Genomic DNA, 20,213 nt, shown 5'->3' with positions numbered 1-20,213 from the left:
AATAAATTCCACAGACTTCACTGAATGTCTGAATGTACATGTGGCAAACCTGAATTTGGTTAAGATCTGTGGTGGCAAAGTCCATGAATGTATGATAATTAATGTTTGTCCCACTCCCATCGGGGAGGAGGCTGCGTAGCATCCACGCCTGGACCACCAGACTCTAACAGTAACCAGTACCATCAGGAAGAATCCCAGCCACCCTGCTCATGGACTGTTTGTCCCTCTCCCATCAGGGAGGAGGCTACGTAGCATCCACGCCAGGATGGCCAGACTCAAAAACAGTTACTTTCCTCAAGCAAGGTTGATCAACACCTCCGCCCACTAACCCACCCCTCCACACCCCCAGATACCACCACTTTATCACTTCCTGCCGGTCACCTTATGTACAGACACTCCTGTGCCGAGCGTCACTTTATGGACATACAATCAGACTGTGTATTTAAGCTAATTGATGTATTTACATTGGCTGTGTTTTATTATTATTATGTTGTTCTTTATCTTTTTGCATTTCTTGTTCATTATCGGGTCGGGAGTAACAATTATTTCGTTCTCCTTTACAATTGTGTTTGTTTACTGGAAATGTCTCTAAACAATCTTGAAACTTTTGTGTGTGTGTACGTATATATTACAATTGAAGACTAGTTTTGAAATAAAATTGAAAACTGAAAGATTGATCGTTTTGCAAAGTCCATTCCCCTTTCACAATCGTTCGTTTCGGACTTTGCCGGGGTCCAGCCTTGGGGACTGTCTCTAAGTGTTTTCGTTTTCGGCTCCGTGGTGAGCGCACGCACGCGTTTTTCGTCGGCTGACAGAACAAGATTATCACCACGCTCCCTCCCGAGCCGGTACATCATCTGCCGCCGAAGCCGGCCACCTGCAATCGGCGAGATGCTGTCCGGCTGGTTGGTGGCGTTGCTCGGCGTCCTGGTGGTGGCTTCGGCCGCAGGTGAGGGGTGAATCCAGCGGGGAGCGGACGCACCTTCACCTCTTTGCTCCTCAAGTGTCCCGAGCAGGTCTGCAGGCATTCGTCCTGCTGGTTCGAGCAGCCTCGGGTCTTCCTGTACCGAGGCGGGTACGGTACAGTGGTGTGAGGGGGTGATTGTTGAGCTGACGGGCCCGGGTTGGCATGCAGTTTACTCTGGAGAAGTTATTGAGTATATTTAAAGCGGGGTTGATAGATACTTGATTAGTCAGGGCGTCAAAGGTTGCGGGAAGAATGGGGTTGAGAGGAATAATAAATAAGCCCTGATTGAATGGTTGAACAGTATTGATGGGCTGAATGGCCTAATTCTGCTCCTATCGCTATGGTGGACTGGGAGTAAAATCGGAAACAATCCGAACGTTTTTTTCGGAGTTCAGAGTCAAAAATCAATGTTAGATAATGGGATCAGCTGGCAGAGAGCCCCAGCGTGGGGATAGGAATTCACTTGTGTCTAGGTCCCAGCAGGGCACTGGTGAAGGTTGGGGTCTATTCCCAAGGTTCTGTCATTGCCTTCAACTGAATTCTGGTCTCACCTTGCAGTCCGGGACGCCCCATTACAGGAGAGTGCAAGGGAGTTTTATCAAGATTGGTGGGCATTATTGACGGGGTGGAGATACGCCTCTACCAAAGGGAATTTAAGGCGCTCTTGCCCTCCGTAAGCCTGCAGGTCACACCTGAGCACCTGCTTAGCCCCTACCCCGATGAGAGTCAGGTGGTGGATGGTCATATGAGTAGCTAGTGTGCATCTCAAGTCCTGGTTATGCGACCACTGACACCAGGCAGACAATCTCTGAAGCGTATTGATAATGGTTGGGGTCCCCCGTCACTGTCCAGGAGAAGACAATGGCAAACCACTTCTGTAGAAAAAATTTGCCAAGAATAATCATGGTCATGGAAAGACCACAATTGGTCACGTCATACGACACGGCACATAATAATAATGATGATGATGCATTGTTTTTGTAACTTGTGGTATTTTTCTCTTGCGCTGTACTGTCACACAAACAAACCTAGCAGCGTCAGTAAACCTGATTCTGAATTTCCTTTCACTTTCAACTTCCAGCATCATTGTAGATTAGAAAGCTGATGGAATCCCAGATTCCTTTCTTTGAGAAAAATAAACTAACCCGTTCCTGCACACCTCCCTTAAACTTTACAAATTTGCCCTTTCAACCCAGGGAAAAGTACTATCTGTCTACTCTATCTATGCCTCTCATAAGCTTATAAACCTCTGTCTGATCTCATCTCAGCCTCTGCCCCTCCAGAGAAGTCACCCCAAGTTTGTCCAATCTCTCCTCGGAGCTCGGAGGTGTTGATCAGCCTTAGTGCCTGGGGAAAGTAGCTGTTTTTGTGTCTGGTGGCCCTGACGTGGACGCTATGTAGCCTCCTCCCTGATGGGAGTCATCAGGTGGGACTTATCAACCTCCCCACAGGTTAACGTGATTGAGCTCTCCCGCAATTATGAAGACACCATCTGGGTGTTTGCTTTCGTGGAGAGCTGTCGAAACTGTAAAGTTCTCCCCGTGTGTCCTTGGCGTTTGCGCTCAGGGGATAGGATGTAGGCGGCGGTGACGAACACAGCAGAAAGCTCCCTGAGCAGGCATCTCTCCTGGTCAAGAGGGATGTCTCCTGGTGAAGAGGGATCTCTCCTGGTGAAGAGAGATCTCTCCTGGTGAAGAGGGATGTCTCCTGGTGAAGAGGGATGTCTCCTGGTGAAGAGGGATGTCTCCTGGTGAAGAGGGATGTCTCCTGGTGAAGAGGGATCTCTCCTGTTTACTTGGCTCGGATGAAGAGTTTTATTACCTAACGCACAAGATTGCAAAATCACTGCTCGGCAGTTCTACGTGTTCTCTCGTTTCACGAAGGCCTAAAGTTGTTTCTGGCAAATGTTCAGCTTATGTTTTGTTTTGTGACAGCAGTACATTGCAATGCAGGATAATAATTACAAAATTTAATTACAGTAACATATAATTAAATAAAGTGAGTAGTGTAAAAGGAGAATAAAACAAGTAAAAGTAGTGAGGGAGAGTTCATGGGTTCATTTTTCATTCAGAACCTGATGGCAGAGGGGAAGAATTTGTTGCTGAAGTATTGAGTGTTTCTTTGAGCTCCTGATGGTGCAGGAGAAGAAGACGTGTCTTCAAAAGCCTCCTGTGAATGAAATGTGGAATTGTGGCCTTTCCGTCTCGCGTTTCCAGACTTCTGTTACCGAAAGTTTGTGAAATCACTTCTTGAAAACTTAACAGACGTAGCAGGATGCACTCATCATCGCGGGAGAGCAGATTGCTATGTTAGATTTTTAGGAAGTTCCTCAATAGTTACAGGAGGAATCAAGGATTGGTTTCAATCTGTTTCGGGAAACCAGCGACTATTTCAGAGTCCCAGGAGTTTGCTATACAATTGTCCAAAAGTCATCCCATTCTTTTCCTTCTTTGTAAAGGTGAATTTCCTGCTGTGAGAACAAACTCTCACCTCAACTCCGAACTTTCAACAACTCGTGTTCTCTGTCTGTGTCTATCTATCTTTCTATATGCATTTTGTCTTTTGTTCATTGGTTGTTTGTCCGTCTTTGTGTGTCATTTGTCATTAATTTTATTGTGTTTCTCTGTTGTAATGTGAATGCCTCTAAGTGTAGAATATGATGGCTTTGATAATAAATTTACTTTGAACTATGAAATTAACTTTGTAGATGAAAACACTGATTCAAAAAATTGGAAACTGGCTTCTGTAGCGTCCGGCTGAGCTAAACTAACCCATTCCCCAGGCCCATGGGACACCGTTGTCATTCTTGTCCCGCCGATACATGACAGACACGTTTCACTGCGGAAGTTCAGAAGCATGTTGACGGGAATGCTGGAAGAATGAGGTCAGATTTGACGGTATTTGCCTTCTGTCCGGGACGGAGGCCGAATGGCTCTGATTCTATTCTTTGCATTTCAGATTCAAGTTATCGTCAGCAAACTCGATGGGCTGAATGGCCTAATTCTGCTCCTAATTCTTATGGTCCGATAGGATAAATGCCGTAAAAATGTGATTTTTTTTCCAGCAGTAGTACAGTGCATCACAAATATGACACTTATAAATGACATCAACTGAACGTAAGTTACGCATACACAACATAATATACAAAAATATAGGTTACGGGGACATTCCTATGAGGAGAGGTTACGTGAGCTGAGCCTTTTCTCTTTGGAATGAAGGAGGATGAAAGGTGACGTGATGGAGGTGTACAAGATGATATTGGGTGTAGGGCAGCCAGAACGTGAGTCTCTAACCCTGTCCTGGTCTCTCAGATGTAGATGATGGACCTCCGATTGTCGTCACCAAGTACGGAGCCCTGGAGGGGAAGCAGGTGTCGGTGAAGGGAATGGCCAAGCCCGTCTATAACTACCTCGGTATCCCTTTTGCGAAGCCGCCAGTTGGTCCCTTGAGGTTCTCCGTCCCGCAGACTCCAGAGACGTGGACTGGAACACGAAAGGCGAGGACCTTCGCTCCAGGGTAAAGATTACAGATCAGTTTTATTTGTCAGATGTACATCAAAACATACAGTGAAATGTGTTGTTCACAGTGAATTAAATCAGCGAGGATTGTGCTTGGGGTATCCCACAAGTATTGCCATGCTACGGCAAAATAACGGGTTCACAACTTACTAACCCTAACCAGAATGTGGGAGGAAACTGGGGCGCCCAGAGGAAACCCACACAGTCACAAGGAGAACGTACAAACTCCCTACAGTGGCACGAATTGAACCCCGGTCTTACAGCTGGCATTGTAAAGTGTTGTAGTAACCACCTTGCTACCCTGCTGGCAGGGTTGGCAGCAGTGGGAATGGCCCGTCATTGCCAGCTCTTGCCATGAAATCTCACCAACACCTCTACTTCCTCCGGGAGCTGAAGGAATTAGGCAAGTCAGTGTCGACCCCACCAATTTTTTTATTGGTGCACCATAGAGAGCATTTGATCTGGATGTATCACAGCTTGGTGTGACAACTGATGTGCCTGTAACTGCAAGAAACTGCAGAGTTGCGGACACCGAGCAGGAATCAGATGATAAGGTGGGATCTTGGCCTCTCAATCTACCTCATTATGACCTTCCACCTTATCGTCTGCCTGCACTGCTCTTCCTCTGTAACTGTAACTCTTCATTCTGCATTGTTATTGTTTTCCCTCACTCTACCCAATGCGCTGTGCAATGATAAGCTTTTTCCCAGGGCCCAAGTGGCTAATACAAGGGGCATAATTTTAATGTGATTGGAGGAAAGTGTCGCGGGACGTCAGAGGTAGGTTTCTTACATGGTACATTCTGCCAAGGGTGCTGGTGAAGACATTTAAGAATCTCCTAAATAGGCGCATAAATAAAAGAAAACTCGTGGGCATGTGGTGGGGTGGGGGTTAGTGTTTGATTGATCTTGGAATAGGTTAAAAGATCAGCACACTATCATGGGCTGAAGGGCCTGTGCTGTGTTGTACTGTTCTAACAGTGCGCACAAAAAGACCACAGGAGGTGGGTTCGGCCAGTCGGTCTATTGTGCCTGGTCTGCCATTCCATCATGACAGATTTATTGCCTTCTCCCTGTAACATTTGACCCATAGGGTTCCGCGGAACTCCAGGCTTCCATGAGAGGTCGCTCGAGGTTCCGCGAGAGATCATGATTTTTTTTTTTAAAAAGAAACATTTTTTTGAACTTCGTGCATCACGCAATACTAGCGCTCGCCCTCTAACTTATGGGAACGAAGAAAGTTTACCGGTGTAGTATGAAGTTGGAGGTAAAAGGAAATTTTACGTGCCGTGACTCAGCTCAGGACCTGCCACTTTGCTGTTGTTGTAAACATTGCAAAGGGTGGTTTGTGTAGGTTTGAAGTGAATTGCATTGTGAAGTTTTCGTACTTTTGTGGTTTTGTCCTTTAGTTATTTATAATGCCGCTTTTAAAATATTATATTAACCCCTGCATTCTACAGACATGTCTAACGGTCCAATGTCTAATGGTACAATCTTCTGGGTCATTAGCTGGTGCAACAACGGTGAAGTCCCTCTTCACAATGACAGCTACTGATCAATGCAGTTTACGTGATCCAAGCTGCCCGATTCCAATGTGCCTAGTCTGTGGCAAACAGCTTACAAATGGCTCCAACAGAATTGAAAAGATACTAAACGGTAAACCACAGCCGTATGATACGTAAAAGTGCTGATCATTTTAACTCAAAACCGAGTAAAGTTTTTGTTAATAAAATCACAGTCATCCTTACGGCGTGTCCCTGCGGATAAAATTAGAATGGCTTGGGAGCATGATTTAAATATCTCCTTATCTGATGAGACTTGGGATTCGATTCTCAAATTGGTTAATTCAACCTCTCTTTGTGCTCGCTGGGCTGACGGATGCTGATTCAAAAAGCAGCGATTTTTGACTTTTTTTGTTATTTGACTTTATTCAGAAAGGCGATGAAGGCCGTCCATATCTGTACGAGGTATTTGTGCTGATTTTGTTCACTTACTGTCAATCAAAAGAACACGGCAGAGTACACTGGATGAATTCCTCCGTGGATAACTATTAGGAACTAATACACAGGTTTATAGTACTGTAGTAGTATAGGTAGTATTCTGATTTCTCACTTGTTACTCAGTTAAATAGGAGTTTGTCTTTGTGTTTTAACTGTTTTAAAGAAATTTCGGCTAATTGGGTCAGCCGCTTAGTTGGGTCAGAACGTCCTGATGTGTCCCAATTAATTGGAATCCACTGTATTTATTAAGAAAATAAAAACAAACAATAAAAGATTCACTGAAAATTAAGTTACATAGATGCTTATCTAAGTGTGCACATGGGCCCTTTCTCTGCAGCACATTTCTGATCTTTCCGTGTCACTGGTCACAACCCCAGTCCGTGGTGAGCCCCCGAAACAAGAGCAAGTGCTCTCATGTGCTATATTTATACTACAGCGGTACTTGGACACAGGAAGCGGTGCCAGAAGTGTTCTTTAAACAGGCCACTCAAGAACTAACATGGCGGCAGTGGCTTTGGACCGGCAGCTGGTGTTAAACCTTCCCACTAAAACAAGGTAGATTGGAGATCAAGTTCATTTTCACAGCAGGATAGAAGCTGTCCTTGAGCCTGGTGGTACGTGCTTACGGACTTTTGTATCTTCTGCCTGAAGGGAGAGGAGAGAATATCCAGGGTGGGAGGGGTCGTTAATTATTTTGGCTTCTTTACCAAGGCAGTGGGAAGTGTAGACAGTGTCCATGGAGGGCAGGCCGGTTCCTGTGAGGTGCACAGCTGGGTCCACAACTCTCTGCCATTGCCATGTGAAGCTGAGACGCGTCTGGATAGGATGCTTCAATAAATATTGGTGAGGGTCACAGGGGTCATGCAAAGGATGTGAAGAGGGGTAGCGACACACCTACTGAGATTCCAGAATATGGGAATCAATGGGGAACAAGCTGGGGGTACCCAGTGCCAATTTGTGCATAGCAAGCTCCAGCAAAGTTGAGAGTAAATTTATTATCAACGTACATCTATGTCACCATATAGAACCCTGAGATTCACTCTCTTGTGGGCATCCGCAGTAGAAAATAGAAACGAATCAGCGGAAATCTACAAAAACTGACAAACAACTGATATTCAGAAGAAGGCAAACTGTGCAACTACAAAATGAAACTAAAAATAATAATAAATAAGTACATAAATATTACAGAGAACACGAGTTGTTGAAAGTGAGTCCATAGTTTGTGGAGTCAGATCAGAGTTGAGGTGAGTGAAGTTATCCACACCAGTTCGGGAGCCTGGCGGGGTAGGGAATAATTTCCCGGTCCTCAGGCTCTGTACCTCCTCCTGACAACAGAGATGAGATCACGGCCTGTTACCGTATCCATGGAGGCGAGGCCGGTTTCTTTGATGTACTAAGTGTGCCCACAACTCTGCAGCTCCTTGCGGTCTCAGGCAGAGCAGCTGCCATAACCAAGCCGTGAAGCATCTGGATGGGACGCTTTCTGGGGGAAAGTGGTGAGGGAGGAGGGGGACTGGGTAGAAAGCAGTGATATGAAGGATTCATTGTAATGGCCAGCCAATGTTAACATGATGGCCACAGATTGGCAGCTCCTGGTTGTTTGGCAGGCTGAACTGGGTTATTCTCCTGTGGTCAGGGTTACAGACCTCCACTCGTACTCAATCCACTTCTCTCTCTCTCTCATGTCTCAGATGTCCTCAGAATTCAACTTTGATGGAGCTTCTGTCAGAACTCCTGATTATTAATTCAGGACCAGCAACGTACAGTGAGGATTGCCTGTACCTGAATGTGCACACACCTGTCCGGCCCAGAGACACCAAGACAAAGCTTTCCGTGAGTACTGTCTGGGGTTTGTGATGCTGTTGGGTCCACTGACTGTGAATCTCTAAACTCAAACTAAGATTTTATGTTTTATCGGATATAAATAGCAATGGGTATCCTCACTAATGGGAGGTTATACTGTGACTATCCAATCTACAAAGACTAGTCCACTTCCTGTTTATTCACCACACTGACTTCAGCTGTCAATTCAGCTGTCCCCTCACCCTACTTACAGCTAACAAACTAGTTTAAAGCACATTTCATTTATTTTCAGTGATACGTGTTTAAGTTCAGACAACATGGTTCAAAAAAATGTGTTTTTTTTCCCTCTTTTTTTTTTCTAATTTTATCCTCAATTGGACTGCCCAATCTTTCTTTTTCTTTCCTTTTTTTTTCTCTTTCTCTTTTTTTCTTTCAGTTTAGTTAGTGGTTTTTTTTCTTATCAATAAAATTTCCAATCTGTTTTTAATGATTACTATGAGGAGTAGTTTTTTTTACCATTGTATATATAACAGCATAATATTTTACTTATTTGATTTTGATATTATATACTTTCTGTTTTTACTATTGCTGTTTATATGTCTTTTATATTATCTACTTGTTAAACTCCTCTTCCTATTTGTATATTCTTTATTTGGAAATCAATAAAAAAAGATTGATAAATAAATAAATAGATAGATAGATAGGAGAAAGCCTACAGCACAATACAGGCCCTTTGGCCCACAATGCTGTGCCAAACATGTATTTACTTTCGAAATTACCGAAGGTTACCCATAGCCCTCTATTTTTTTAAGCTCCATGTATCTATCCAGGAGTCTCTTAAAAGACCCTATTGTATTCGCCTCCACCACTGCTGCCAGCAGCCCATTCCACGCACTCACCACTCTCTGCATAAAAAAGGTTACCTCTGACATCTCCTCTGTACCTATTTTCAAGCACCTTAAAACTGTGCCCTCTCATGCCAGCAATTTCAACCCTGGGAAAAAGCCTCTGACCATCCACATGATCAATGCCTCTCATCGTCTGAGACACCTCTATCAGGTCATCTATCATCCTCTGCCACTCCAAGGAGAAAAGGCCGAGTTCACTCAACCTATTCTTATAAGGCATGCTCCCCAATCCAGGCAACATCCTTGTAAATCTCCTCTGCACCCTTTCTATACTTTCCACATCCTTCCTGTAGTGAGGTGACCAGAATTGAGCACAGTACTCCAAGAGGTGTCTGACCAGGGTCCTGTATAGCTGCAACATTACCTCTCAGCTCTTAAACTCAATCCCATGATTGATAAAGGCCAATGCACTGTATGCCTTCTTAACTACAGAGTCAACCTGCATATCAGCTTTGAGTGTTCTATGGACTTGGACCCCAAGATCCCTCTGATCCTCCACACTGCCAAGAGTCTTACCATTAATACTATATTCTATCATCATATTTGACCTACCAAAATGAACCACCTCACATTTATCTGGGCTGAACTCCATCTGCCATTTTTCAGTCCAGTTTTGCATCCTATCAATGTCCCACTGTAACGTCTGACAGCCCTCCACACTCCACAACACCCCCAACCTTTGTGTCATCAGCAAATTTACTAACCCATCCCTCCACTTCCTCATCCAGGTCATTTATAAAAATCATGAAGAGTAGGGGTTCCAGAACATATCCCTGAGGCACACCACTGGTCACCGATCTCCGAGCAGAATATGACCCGTCTACAACCACTCTTTGCCTTCTGTGAACAAATCAATTCTGGATCCATCAAGCAATATCCCCTTGGATCCCATGCCTCCTTACTTTCTCAACAAGCCTTGCATGGGGTACATTATCAAATACCTTACTGAAATCTATATACACTACATCTACTGCTCTTCCTTCATCAATGTGTTTAGTCACATCCTCAAAAAATTCAATCCATGCTGACTATTTCTAATCATATTATATCTCTCTAAAAGTTCATAAATCCCACTTCTCAGGATCTTTTCCATCAAGTTTCCAACCACTGGAGTAACACTCACTGGTCTATAATTTCCTGGGCTATCTCTTCTCCCTTTCTTGAATAAGGGAATAATACCTGCAATCCTCCAATCCTCCGGAACCTCTCCCATCCCCATTGGTGATGAAAAGCTCATCGCCAGAGGATCAGCAATCTCCTCCTTCACCTCCCAAAGAAGCCTGGGGTACATCTCATCTGGTCCCGCTGACTTATCCAACTTGATGCTTTCCAAAAGCTCCAGTTTTTTTTTCTTTTTTCTTTTTTCTTTTTTCTTTTTTCTTTTTTTCTTTTTTCTTTTTTCTTTTTTCTTTTTTCCTCCCTTCCTCCCTTCCTCCCTTCCTCCCTTCCTCCCTTCCTCCCTTCCTCCCTTCCTCCCTTCCTCCCTTCCTCCCTTCCTCCCTTCCTCCCTTCCTCCCTTCCTCCCTTCCTATTCAATCCACTGCAAATCATCCCTACAGTTGCCAAGATTCTTTTCTGGAGAGAATACTGAAGCAAAGAATTCATTAAATACTTCTGCTATCTCCTCCTCTCATGTCATATCCTCTTGCTCTTCACATACTTGTAGAATGTCTTGGGATTTTCCTTACTCCTTCTTGCCAAGGCCTTCTCATGGTCCCTTCTGGTTCTTCCTAATTTCAATCTTAAGCTCCTTCCTGCTAGCCTTATAATCTTCAGGATCTCTAGCATTACCTAGTTTTTTGAACCTTTCGTAAGCTTTTCCTTTCTTTTTGAGGAGATTTACAATAGCCTGTGTATACCACGGTTCCTGTAGCCTACCATTCTTTCCCTGTCTCATTGGAACATACCTATGCAGAACTCCATGCAAATAACCCCTGAACATTTGCCACATTTCTGCCACACATTGGGAATATCTGTTCCCAATTTATGCCTCCAATTAACTGCCTGAGAACCTCATATTTCCCCTTACTCTAATCAACGCTTTCCAAACTTGTCTGTTCCTATCCCTTTCCAATGCTATGGTAAAGGAGATAGAATTGTGATCACTATCTCCAAAATGCTCTCCCACTGAGAGATCTGACACATGACCAGGTTCATTTCCCAATACCAGATCAAGTACAGCCTCTCCTCTTGTAAGCTAATCTACATACTGTGTCAAGAAACCTTCCTGAACACACCTAATAAACTTCATGCCATCTAAACCCCTCTCTCTAGTGACATGCCAATCAATATTTGGGAAATTAAAATATCCCACCACAACAATCCTGTTATTATTACACCTTTCCAGAATCTGTCCCCCTATCTGCTCCTCGATGTCCCTGTTGCTATTGGGTGGTCTATAAACAAAAACACCCAATAGAGTCCTTCCTGTTCCTAAATTCCATCCACAGAGACTCTGTAGACAATCCCTCCATGTTTTCCTCCTTTTCTGCAGCCATGAAACTATCTCTGATCAACAGTGCCATGCCCCCACCTATTTCGCCTCCCTTCCTGTCCTTTTTGAAACATCTATAGCCTGGCACTTTAAGTAACCATTCCTGCCCCTGAGCCATCCAAATCTCTGTAATGGCCACATCATCATAGCTGCAAGTACTGATCCACGCTCTAAGCTCATCCTCTTTGTTCATAATACTCCTTGCATTAAAATAGATACATCTCAAACCATTGGTCTGAGTGCATCCCTTCTCTATCACCTGCCTATCTTCCCTCTCACACTGTCTACAAGTTTTCTGTATCTGTGAGCCAACTGCCTCTTCCTCCATCTCTTCAGTTCAGTTCCCACCCCCCAGCAATTCTGGTCTCCCCAATAGCTGTAACAAACTTCCCTGCCAGGATATTGGTCCCTCTTGGATTCAAGTGCAACCCGTCCTTTTTGTACAGGTCACTCCTGCCCCAAAAGGGGTCCCAATGATCCAGAAATCCATGCCCCTGCTCCAATCCCTCAGCCACGCATTTATCATCCACCTCATTCTATTCCTATTCTCACTGTCACGTGGCACAGGCAGTAATCCCGAGATCACTACCTTTGAAGTCCTGCTTCTCAACTTCACTTGTAACTCCCTGTAGCCTGTTTTCAGGACCTCTTCCCTTTTCCTACCTATGTCGTTGGTACCAATATGTACCACAGCCTCTGGCTGTTCTCCTTCCCACTTTAGGATATCGTGGACGTGATCAGAAACATCCTGGACCCTGGCACCTGGGAGGCAAACTACTATCCGTGCTTCTTTCCTGTCAGAATCAACTGTCTGACTCCCTGACTACCACTGCAGCCATCCTCTTCTTTTCCCTACCCTTCTGAGCCACAGGGCCAGACTCTGTGCAACAAACTCTGTTGCTTCTCCTAGGTAGGCCCCCCCCCCCCAACGTACTCAAACAGGAGTACTTGTTAAGGGGGACAGCCACAGGGGTACTTTCTAGCATCTGACTCTTCCCCTTCCCTCTCCTGACTGTTACCAACTTATCTGTCCCCTGAGGCCCCGGTGTGACTACTTGCCTATAGGTCCTCTCTATCACCTCCTCACTTTCCCTGACCAGACAAAGGTCATCGAGCTGCATCTCCAGTTCCCTAACGCGGTCTCTAAGGAGCTGCATCTCAACGTACCTAGTGCAGATGTGGCCATCCCGGAGGCTGGGAGTCTCCAGGACTTCCCACATTTGACACCGAGCACAGAACACCGGCCTGTATTCCTGTCTGTATTCTACACAGGCAGCCTACCTCAACTTGACCCGTTATCGCTGAAGCCCCATTGAGCCAAAGCATTCCTACTCTGTCTCCCTCTACTCCATCGCCCGCTCCTCTGACACCCGCCTATAAAGTCATCTCCTTTGTAGTGCTGAGGAAGAAATGTGATTGCAGCAGGACTTAGACAATTGGAAGAATAAGCAATAAAGTGGCAGATGGAACACAATATTGGGAAATGAATGATAATACATTTTAGTAAAAGGAAAAATCGTACAGACTATTTTCTAAACGGGGAGGAGGTTCAAACATCAGAGGTGCAAAGGGACTTGGGAGTCCTTGTGCAAGACTCCCAGAAAGTTAATTTACAGGTTGAGTCTGTGGTAAAGAAGGCAAATGCAATGTTGGTATTTATTTCAAGAGGAATGGAATATAAAAGCAAGGAGATAATGCTGAGCCTTTATATGACACTAGCCAGGCCACACTTGGAGTATTGTCAACAATTTTGGGCCCCATATCTCAGAAAGGATGTGTTGTCATTGGAGCGAGTCCGGAGGAAGTTCACAAGGATGATTCTGGGAATTAAGCAGTTTACAAATGTGGAGTTCTTGGCAGATTTGGGCTTGGACTCACTGGAATTTAGAATAATGCGGGGAAATCTCATTGAACCCTTCCGAATTTTGAAAGAACTAGATATGGTGGATATCAAGAGGATGTTTCCTGTGGTGGGTATATCTAGAACTAGAGGGCACAGCCTCAAAATTGAGGGGTGACCTTTTAGAACAGAGGTAAGGAGGATTTTTTAAGTCAGAGGGTGGAGAATCTGTGGAATTCTCTGCCACAGACTGCAGTGGAGGCCAAGTAGATGGGCTACAGCAGCAGAAGACCATGAACATACACTTAGCGGCCACTTTATCAGGTACAGGAGGTATCGAATAAAGTGGCCACTGAGTGTATATTCTTAACAGTCTTTGTGTGGAAAAACTTGCCCCTTGAAGTTCAACGTCAATTCATTCTCAAAGTAAATGTCAGTGACCATACCTTGAGATTCATTTTCCTACAGACATTTACTGAAAAAAGAAATACAGTAGTTTATGAAAAATTATACATAAAGGCTGACAAACAACCAATGTTCAAAATAATACAAATTGTAAAAAAAATAAAAATGAATAATACTGAGAAAGGGTTGTAGAGTTTGTAGAACTAGTTCAGAGATAAGTTGAATAAAGTAATCCAAACTGCTTCACGATTGCTGTAGGTTATAATTTTTTCCAAACCTGGCAGTGTGGGACCTTGGAACCACCTCTAGATCTTTCCTCTCTCACCTTAAACCAAGATACCTGCGAAGGATCACTGTGCAGAAACAAAGCCATTTGAACCAAATGAGCCTTGTCTCTCTGCTGGCTCTCAGCTGCTCCTGCAGCCAGTTAGTGGAGGCCCAGGTTCTAACCACAGGCTGCTTTGTCCTAGGTTATGGTCTGGATTCATGGCGGGGGCTTTGTGGTGGGGAGTGCATTATTCTTCGATGGATCTTCACTTGCAGCTTACGAGGACGTGGTGGTCGTGGCGATCCAGTATCGGCTGGGAGTTCTTGGATTCCTCAGGTGAATGGCCTCTCCTCCTCTACAAGCCTTTCTTCATCAACTCCCCCTTGCACTGCTTAATCCCCAAGTAATGGAACAGGGTTCATTTCCCTCCACATCCTCCCGTCACACACTACCGGGTTCAGACACAGAGTGAAACTCCCTCCACATCCTCCCGTCACACACTCCCGGGTTCAGACACAGAGTGAAACTCCCTCCACATCCTCCCATCACACACTCAGGGTCAGACACAGAGTGAAATTCCTCCACATCCTCCCGTCACACACTACCGGGTTCAGACACAGAGCGAAACTCCCTCCACATCCTCCCATCACACACTACCGGGTTCAGACACGGAGTTAAACTCCCTCCACATCCTCCCATCACACACTCAGGGTCAGACATAGAGTGAAATTCCTCCACATCCTCCCATCACACACTCAGGGTCAGACACAGAGTGAAACTCCCTCCACATCCTCCCATCACACACTCAGGGTCAGACACAGAGTGAAACTCCCTCCACATCCTCCCGTTACACACTCCCGGGGTCAGACACAGAGTGAAACTCCCTCCACATCCTCCCATCACACACTCCCGGGGTCAGACACAGAGTGAAACAGACAGGAGCTGGCAGATGCACACTAAAGAGACCATGAGATATAGGAGCAGTATTGGGCCATTTGGTCCATCGAGTCTGCTCTGATATTTCATCATGGCTGATCCATTTCCCTCTCAGCTCAATCTCTTGCCTACTCCACATATCCCTTCCTGCCCTGACCAATCAAGAATCTATCAACCTCTGCCTTAAATATACAAACAACTCCACACAGCTCCCTGTGACAATGCTTCCACAAATTTACCATTCCCCGGCTAAACAAGTAATTCATTCCACCCCTCTGTTCTGAGACTATGTCTTCTGGTCCTAGACTCTCCCACCATCAGAAGCATCCTTTCCACATCCACTCTATTAAGGCCTTTCACCATTTGATAGGTTTCAATTAGATCACCCCCATTCTTCTGAATTCTAGTGAATACAGGCCCAGAGCCATCAAACGTTCTTCATATTACAAGCTGTTCAAAGTTGGAATCATTTTCATGAACCTCCTTTGAACCCTGTCCAGTTCAGCACATCCCTTCTAAGATGAGGGGCCCAAAACTGCTCACAATACTCCAAGTGAGGCCTCACCAGTGCTTTATAAAGTTACAACATTACATCCTTACTTCTAACTTCTCGTCCTCTTGAAATGAATGCCAATATTGCATTTGCCTTCCTCACCACAGATTCAACCTGCAAATGAACCTTTAGGGAGTCCTGCACAGGGACTCCCAAGCCCCTTTGCGCCTCAGATTTTGAATTTTCTCTCCATTTAGAAAATATTCTACCCTATTTTTCTTCGACCAAAGTGCCTGACCATACACTTACTGACACGGCAAGTTGTTCCTTCAGCTCAGCGGACGAGCATATGCCAGCAAACCTGGGAATGGTGGATCAGATTGAAGCGCTGAAGTGGGTCCAAGAAAACATCAAGAGCTTCGGAGGAGATCCCAACTCGGTCACCATATTCGGGGAGTCTGCTGGAGGAATTTCTGTATCATTGCTCGTAAGCTATTTGCCTTCCATTTTTTTGAGTTAGTTGACATTTCCCCTGACTGGCCCAGGCCAAGGGAGTTCACTGGAATCTTTCTCACTGAACTCTCTCTTCACTCCTGAATAACACACACAAAATGCTGAAGGACTTCACAGGTCAGACAGCATCTATGGAGGGGAATAAGCAGTTGACATTTCAGTCCGGACTGCAGAGGAAGGAGGAAGATGCCAGAACAAGAAAGTTGGTGAGAGAAAGCAGTACAAACCGGAAGGTAATCGGTGAAAATACCATCTCTGGTGTTTTGTTTCCTAAAAGTCCTGCTCTTAACTCCTTAATAATGCAGTTCTTCTTCTTGTCTTCCCTCCTTCCTTTAGTAGAAGCAATGAGTTTGCAGTTTTCCAGTCCTCTGACACCTCTCCAGAATCAAGACAATTTTAGTCGATTCCGATTAAGATTCCATTATCTATCACATATATCCCATTACAGCCACTGGGAAATCCTGCTCCAGTGTATCCTTAGTACAACAGTAAACCAACTTAACGTGAGTGGAACAGTGATGCAGCCTGACAGCTCTACATCCCAAGTCAGCCTCTGCTGGTCTGAGGGCTGGGACCCAGTTTCTGGCCTGATGTCTCACCTCACACCAGCCACTCACTGTGTGATTCATCCTACAGTAAGAACCAATATTTCACCAGTATCATTGACTGAGGACCCTTGCCATCCAGGACGTGCCCTCTTCTCATTACTACCATCAGAGAAGAGGTACACAAGCCTGACGACCCACGCCCAAAGTTCAAGGAACAGATTCTTCCCCTCTGCTGTCAGATTTCTAAATGAACCATTGCACATGACCCCATTACTCCTTTGTTTTAGCAATATTTATTTTGTAATTTATAATAATTTTACGCCTCACTGTACTGCCGCTGCAAAGCAACAAACTTCATGTGGATCCTGATGAAGGTCAAATTCCCATTCAGATTCAGCCCAAAGTGATGACTGTTTATTCCCTCCATAGATGCTGCCTCACATGCTGAGTTCCTCCAGCATCTTTGTGTGTGTTACAGTGCTGTACTGTTCTATGTTCTCAGCTGCCTATCTCCCTCCACAACAGGATCCACCGATGACCCCCTTCCCTCCACCTTTCTCCCCTCCTCCCCATCCTGATGGAGGATCTCGACCTGAAACATCAACTGTTTATTCCCCTCCCTACATCATTATTCCTTCTCGGGTGCGCAGCTGGACAGTAACTGAAATGCTCCCAAGTACATAGCTCTTAGTGCTGCGTAGCTGGAATTTTCTTTTAAAAATGTTTTATTCACGTGCCACATAGTTTTCAGGCTGTGTAGAGCAATTGTTGATCGACACAGCTGTAAAAGAAATAGTCTGAATGTTGATTTGGATGCTGCCTGACCTGCTGAGTTCCTCCAGCATTTTTGTGTGTGTTGCTTTGGATTTCCAGCATCTGCAGAATCTCTTGTGTTTAAAATGTCATGTCATATAAGAGAATGATTAAAACACCGGATTCTAATTCCATATGGTTAGAAATTCCGCTGACAGCAGCCGACCTGAATCCCATCACCACTGCGGTGTTGTGAATCCTGCTGCGATTGTTCCCCCAGGCTGGGAGGGGACACTTTCGGTGCAGTCTGAGCTGCTCGAGGCTCTCTGGTTGGGTTCAACAATGGATGCCGCATCCTAGCAGCCTTATGCAGGCCAGTACACAAGCCAGGGCAGTACAACATGGAGAGCAAGAGGGCTGCCCTTCTCCATGCAGCCAATGAATGGCAGAGAAATCTCTGTTTAGCACCAGCAGTGTCACAGGAGTCGCTAGTCGGTGTTGAACGCGATGTATGACTGCCTTAGGCTCTCCAGCTCCAGGTTTTATTTTCGGGGTTTGCTCCTGAAGCCTTCCCCATGAGTTGATATAGTTGCAAGGCTGTAGTGGTTTGAGTTCAGTTGTCCTTCTCCTTGATAAGCTGCCAATCATGGCTGACAAGCCCCATCTCCCTGAAGCAACTTGCGTTAAGACGCCAGTAACCTGCCTTTGCCACTTCTCCTGTCTATAGAAACAGTTCAGCTGGGCTTGGTAATTCAGCCAGGAGCTGGACTTAATTGTCAGAGGCTATATGAGGCAGACGCCATTGGGAGCATTTAGTAGGGAGTGAACTTATCCCCACTACCACTGCCCCACCCACCGCTCTGGCTGCCAAAGAACCACCTGAACTGATTACATCTGTTGCTTCCACAGCTTGCTTCCCCCTTGGCGAAAGGTCTGTTCCACAAGGCGATATCCGAGAGTGGCACTGCTCTCTACAAAGTACTTTTTAACACTGATCCAAATGCGACAGTTCAGGTAAGTAACTTCTTTCAGAGGTCAGGTTCAGATTTATTTCTCACAGGTACATTCAGTAAAATACACACACATCCGGTGCTCCCAATGCGGTCTCCTCTACCCATCCAAAGATTTTCCTTGTCTTATTATAAAAATGATACATTTTTCAGAGGCACCATTTTGGCTTCTTTATTCTTTTTGTCTGTATTCATTCTACCTCTTAACGTTTGCAGAGTATCTGATGTTTGTTTGTACTCTGAAAGAAACTGAAATCCAGAAGAACTTGCAGAATCAGAAACCAGAGATCAAACAAACCCGATGTAGATGGTGGACACTCTCACATTTCTGGCATTTTGCTAGTGTCTTCCACAGAGACTGTCACAAAATATTTATTAAGTTCTTTTATTTATTAATATTTATTACCATTTCTTTCTCCCCCATTTCCACCTCTCCAGCGTCATTTTGCATCAGTCTTAAATCCACTCTCATCTCCCTTTTAAGTATCTGGGAAAGAAAATCGGTATCTTTTTTATATTATTGGCCAGCTTACCTTCATATTTCATCTTTTTCCGCTACTAGCTTTTTTAGTTGCCTTCTATTGGTTTTTAAAAGCTTCCCCATCCCCCAACTTCGCACTAATTTTTGCTCTATTATATGCCCTCATTGATACATACAATTTATCTGCTTCTCAAACTGAAGGATAAATTCTATCATACTTTGATCTCTGACTCCAAAGGGTTCCTTTACCTTAAGCTCCCTAATCAATTCTGGGTCTTTACATAAAACCCAATCCAGAATTGCCATTCCCCTCGTGAGCTCAACCACAAGCTACTCTGAAAAGCAATTTCACAGACATTCTACAAATTCCCTCTCTTGGAATCCAGCACCAGCTGGATTTTCCTAATCTACCTGCATATTGAAATCCCCCGTAGTTATTGCAGCATTGCCCCTTTGACATGCCTTTTCTATCTCCCATTGTAATTTGTAGCCCACAACCTGGCTACCATTCGGAGGCCTGTGCATACCTCCCATCAGGGTCTTTTTACCCTTGCAGTTTCTTAAATAAGGATTCTATATCTTCTGATCCTATATCACCCCTTTCAAGGATTTGATTTGATTTTTTACCGATAGTGCCACACAACCTGCCTATCTGCCTGTCCTTTTGATAAGATGTACATGTTGAATGTTAAGCTTCCAAATATAGTCGTCTTACAGCCGTGACTCAGAATTGCCCACAATCTCATCCCTACTACAACAGCAGTAGGTAACCTGCTAACTGCGCAACAAGATCATCTACCTTATTCCACATTCTACCTCCACCCTTTGTGATTTTGCCCCCGGTAAACTTTAACATCCCACTGACTACAACTTTGCCCTATCATCTGCCTGTGCTTCCTGACAGTCTCGCTACAGATCGCACCTAGATGCAGGCCCCATTGTCAGCCCTATCATTCTGGTTCCCATCTCACTGCCAATTTAGTTTAAACCCTCCCCAACTGCTGTAGCAAACCTGCATGCAAGGGCACTGGGTTCAGGTGTACCCCATCTTCTTGTGGCAGGTCTCACCTTCCTCAAGACATCCCAATGTTCCAGAAATCTGCAACCTTGCCCCCTGCACCAATAGCTCAGCCACGCTCTCATCTGCCAAATCATCCTATTCTTACCCTCACTGTGCCAAACTATTACTCTGCCCAGTCCCATTGACCTGCACCCGGACCATAACCCTCTGTACCCTTCCATCTGTGTACCTATCCAAATTTCTCTTAAATGTTGAA

General features: G+C 44.9%; 1 protein-coding gene across 1 annotated transcript in view; it reads left to right on the top strand.

Annotated features, from left to right (window-relative positions):
* Positions 1–791: 791 nt before the first annotated feature.
* LOC140740870 (fatty acyl-CoA hydrolase precursor, medium chain-like) overlaps positions 792–20,213 on the top strand; it is a 60,345-nt gene continuing 40,923 nt past the window's right edge. Inside the window, exons 1-6 of the mRNA XM_073070451.1 lie at positions 792–949; positions 4,279–4,483; positions 8,176–8,317; positions 14,405–14,538; positions 15,965–16,118; positions 18,355–18,459. Of these exons, the coding sequence (XP_072926552.1) occupies positions 892–949; positions 4,279–4,483; positions 8,176–8,317; positions 14,405–14,538; positions 15,965–16,118; positions 18,355–18,459 (798 nt within the window). The 5' untranslated portion in view covers positions 792–891. The remainder of the gene's footprint in view (positions 950–4,278; positions 4,484–8,175; positions 8,318–14,404; positions 14,539–15,964; positions 16,119–18,354; positions 18,460–20,213) is intronic.

This window comes from Hemitrygon akajei, chromosome 17 (genome assembly GCF_048418815.1).
Source record: "Hemitrygon akajei chromosome 17, sHemAka1.3, whole genome shotgun sequence".
Classification (NCBI taxonomy): Eukaryota; Metazoa; Chordata; class Chondrichthyes; order Myliobatiformes; family Dasyatidae; genus Hemitrygon; species Hemitrygon akajei.
Note: the sequence above shows the minus strand (reverse complement) of the source record. Positions and strands in the feature narration are given on the sequence as shown.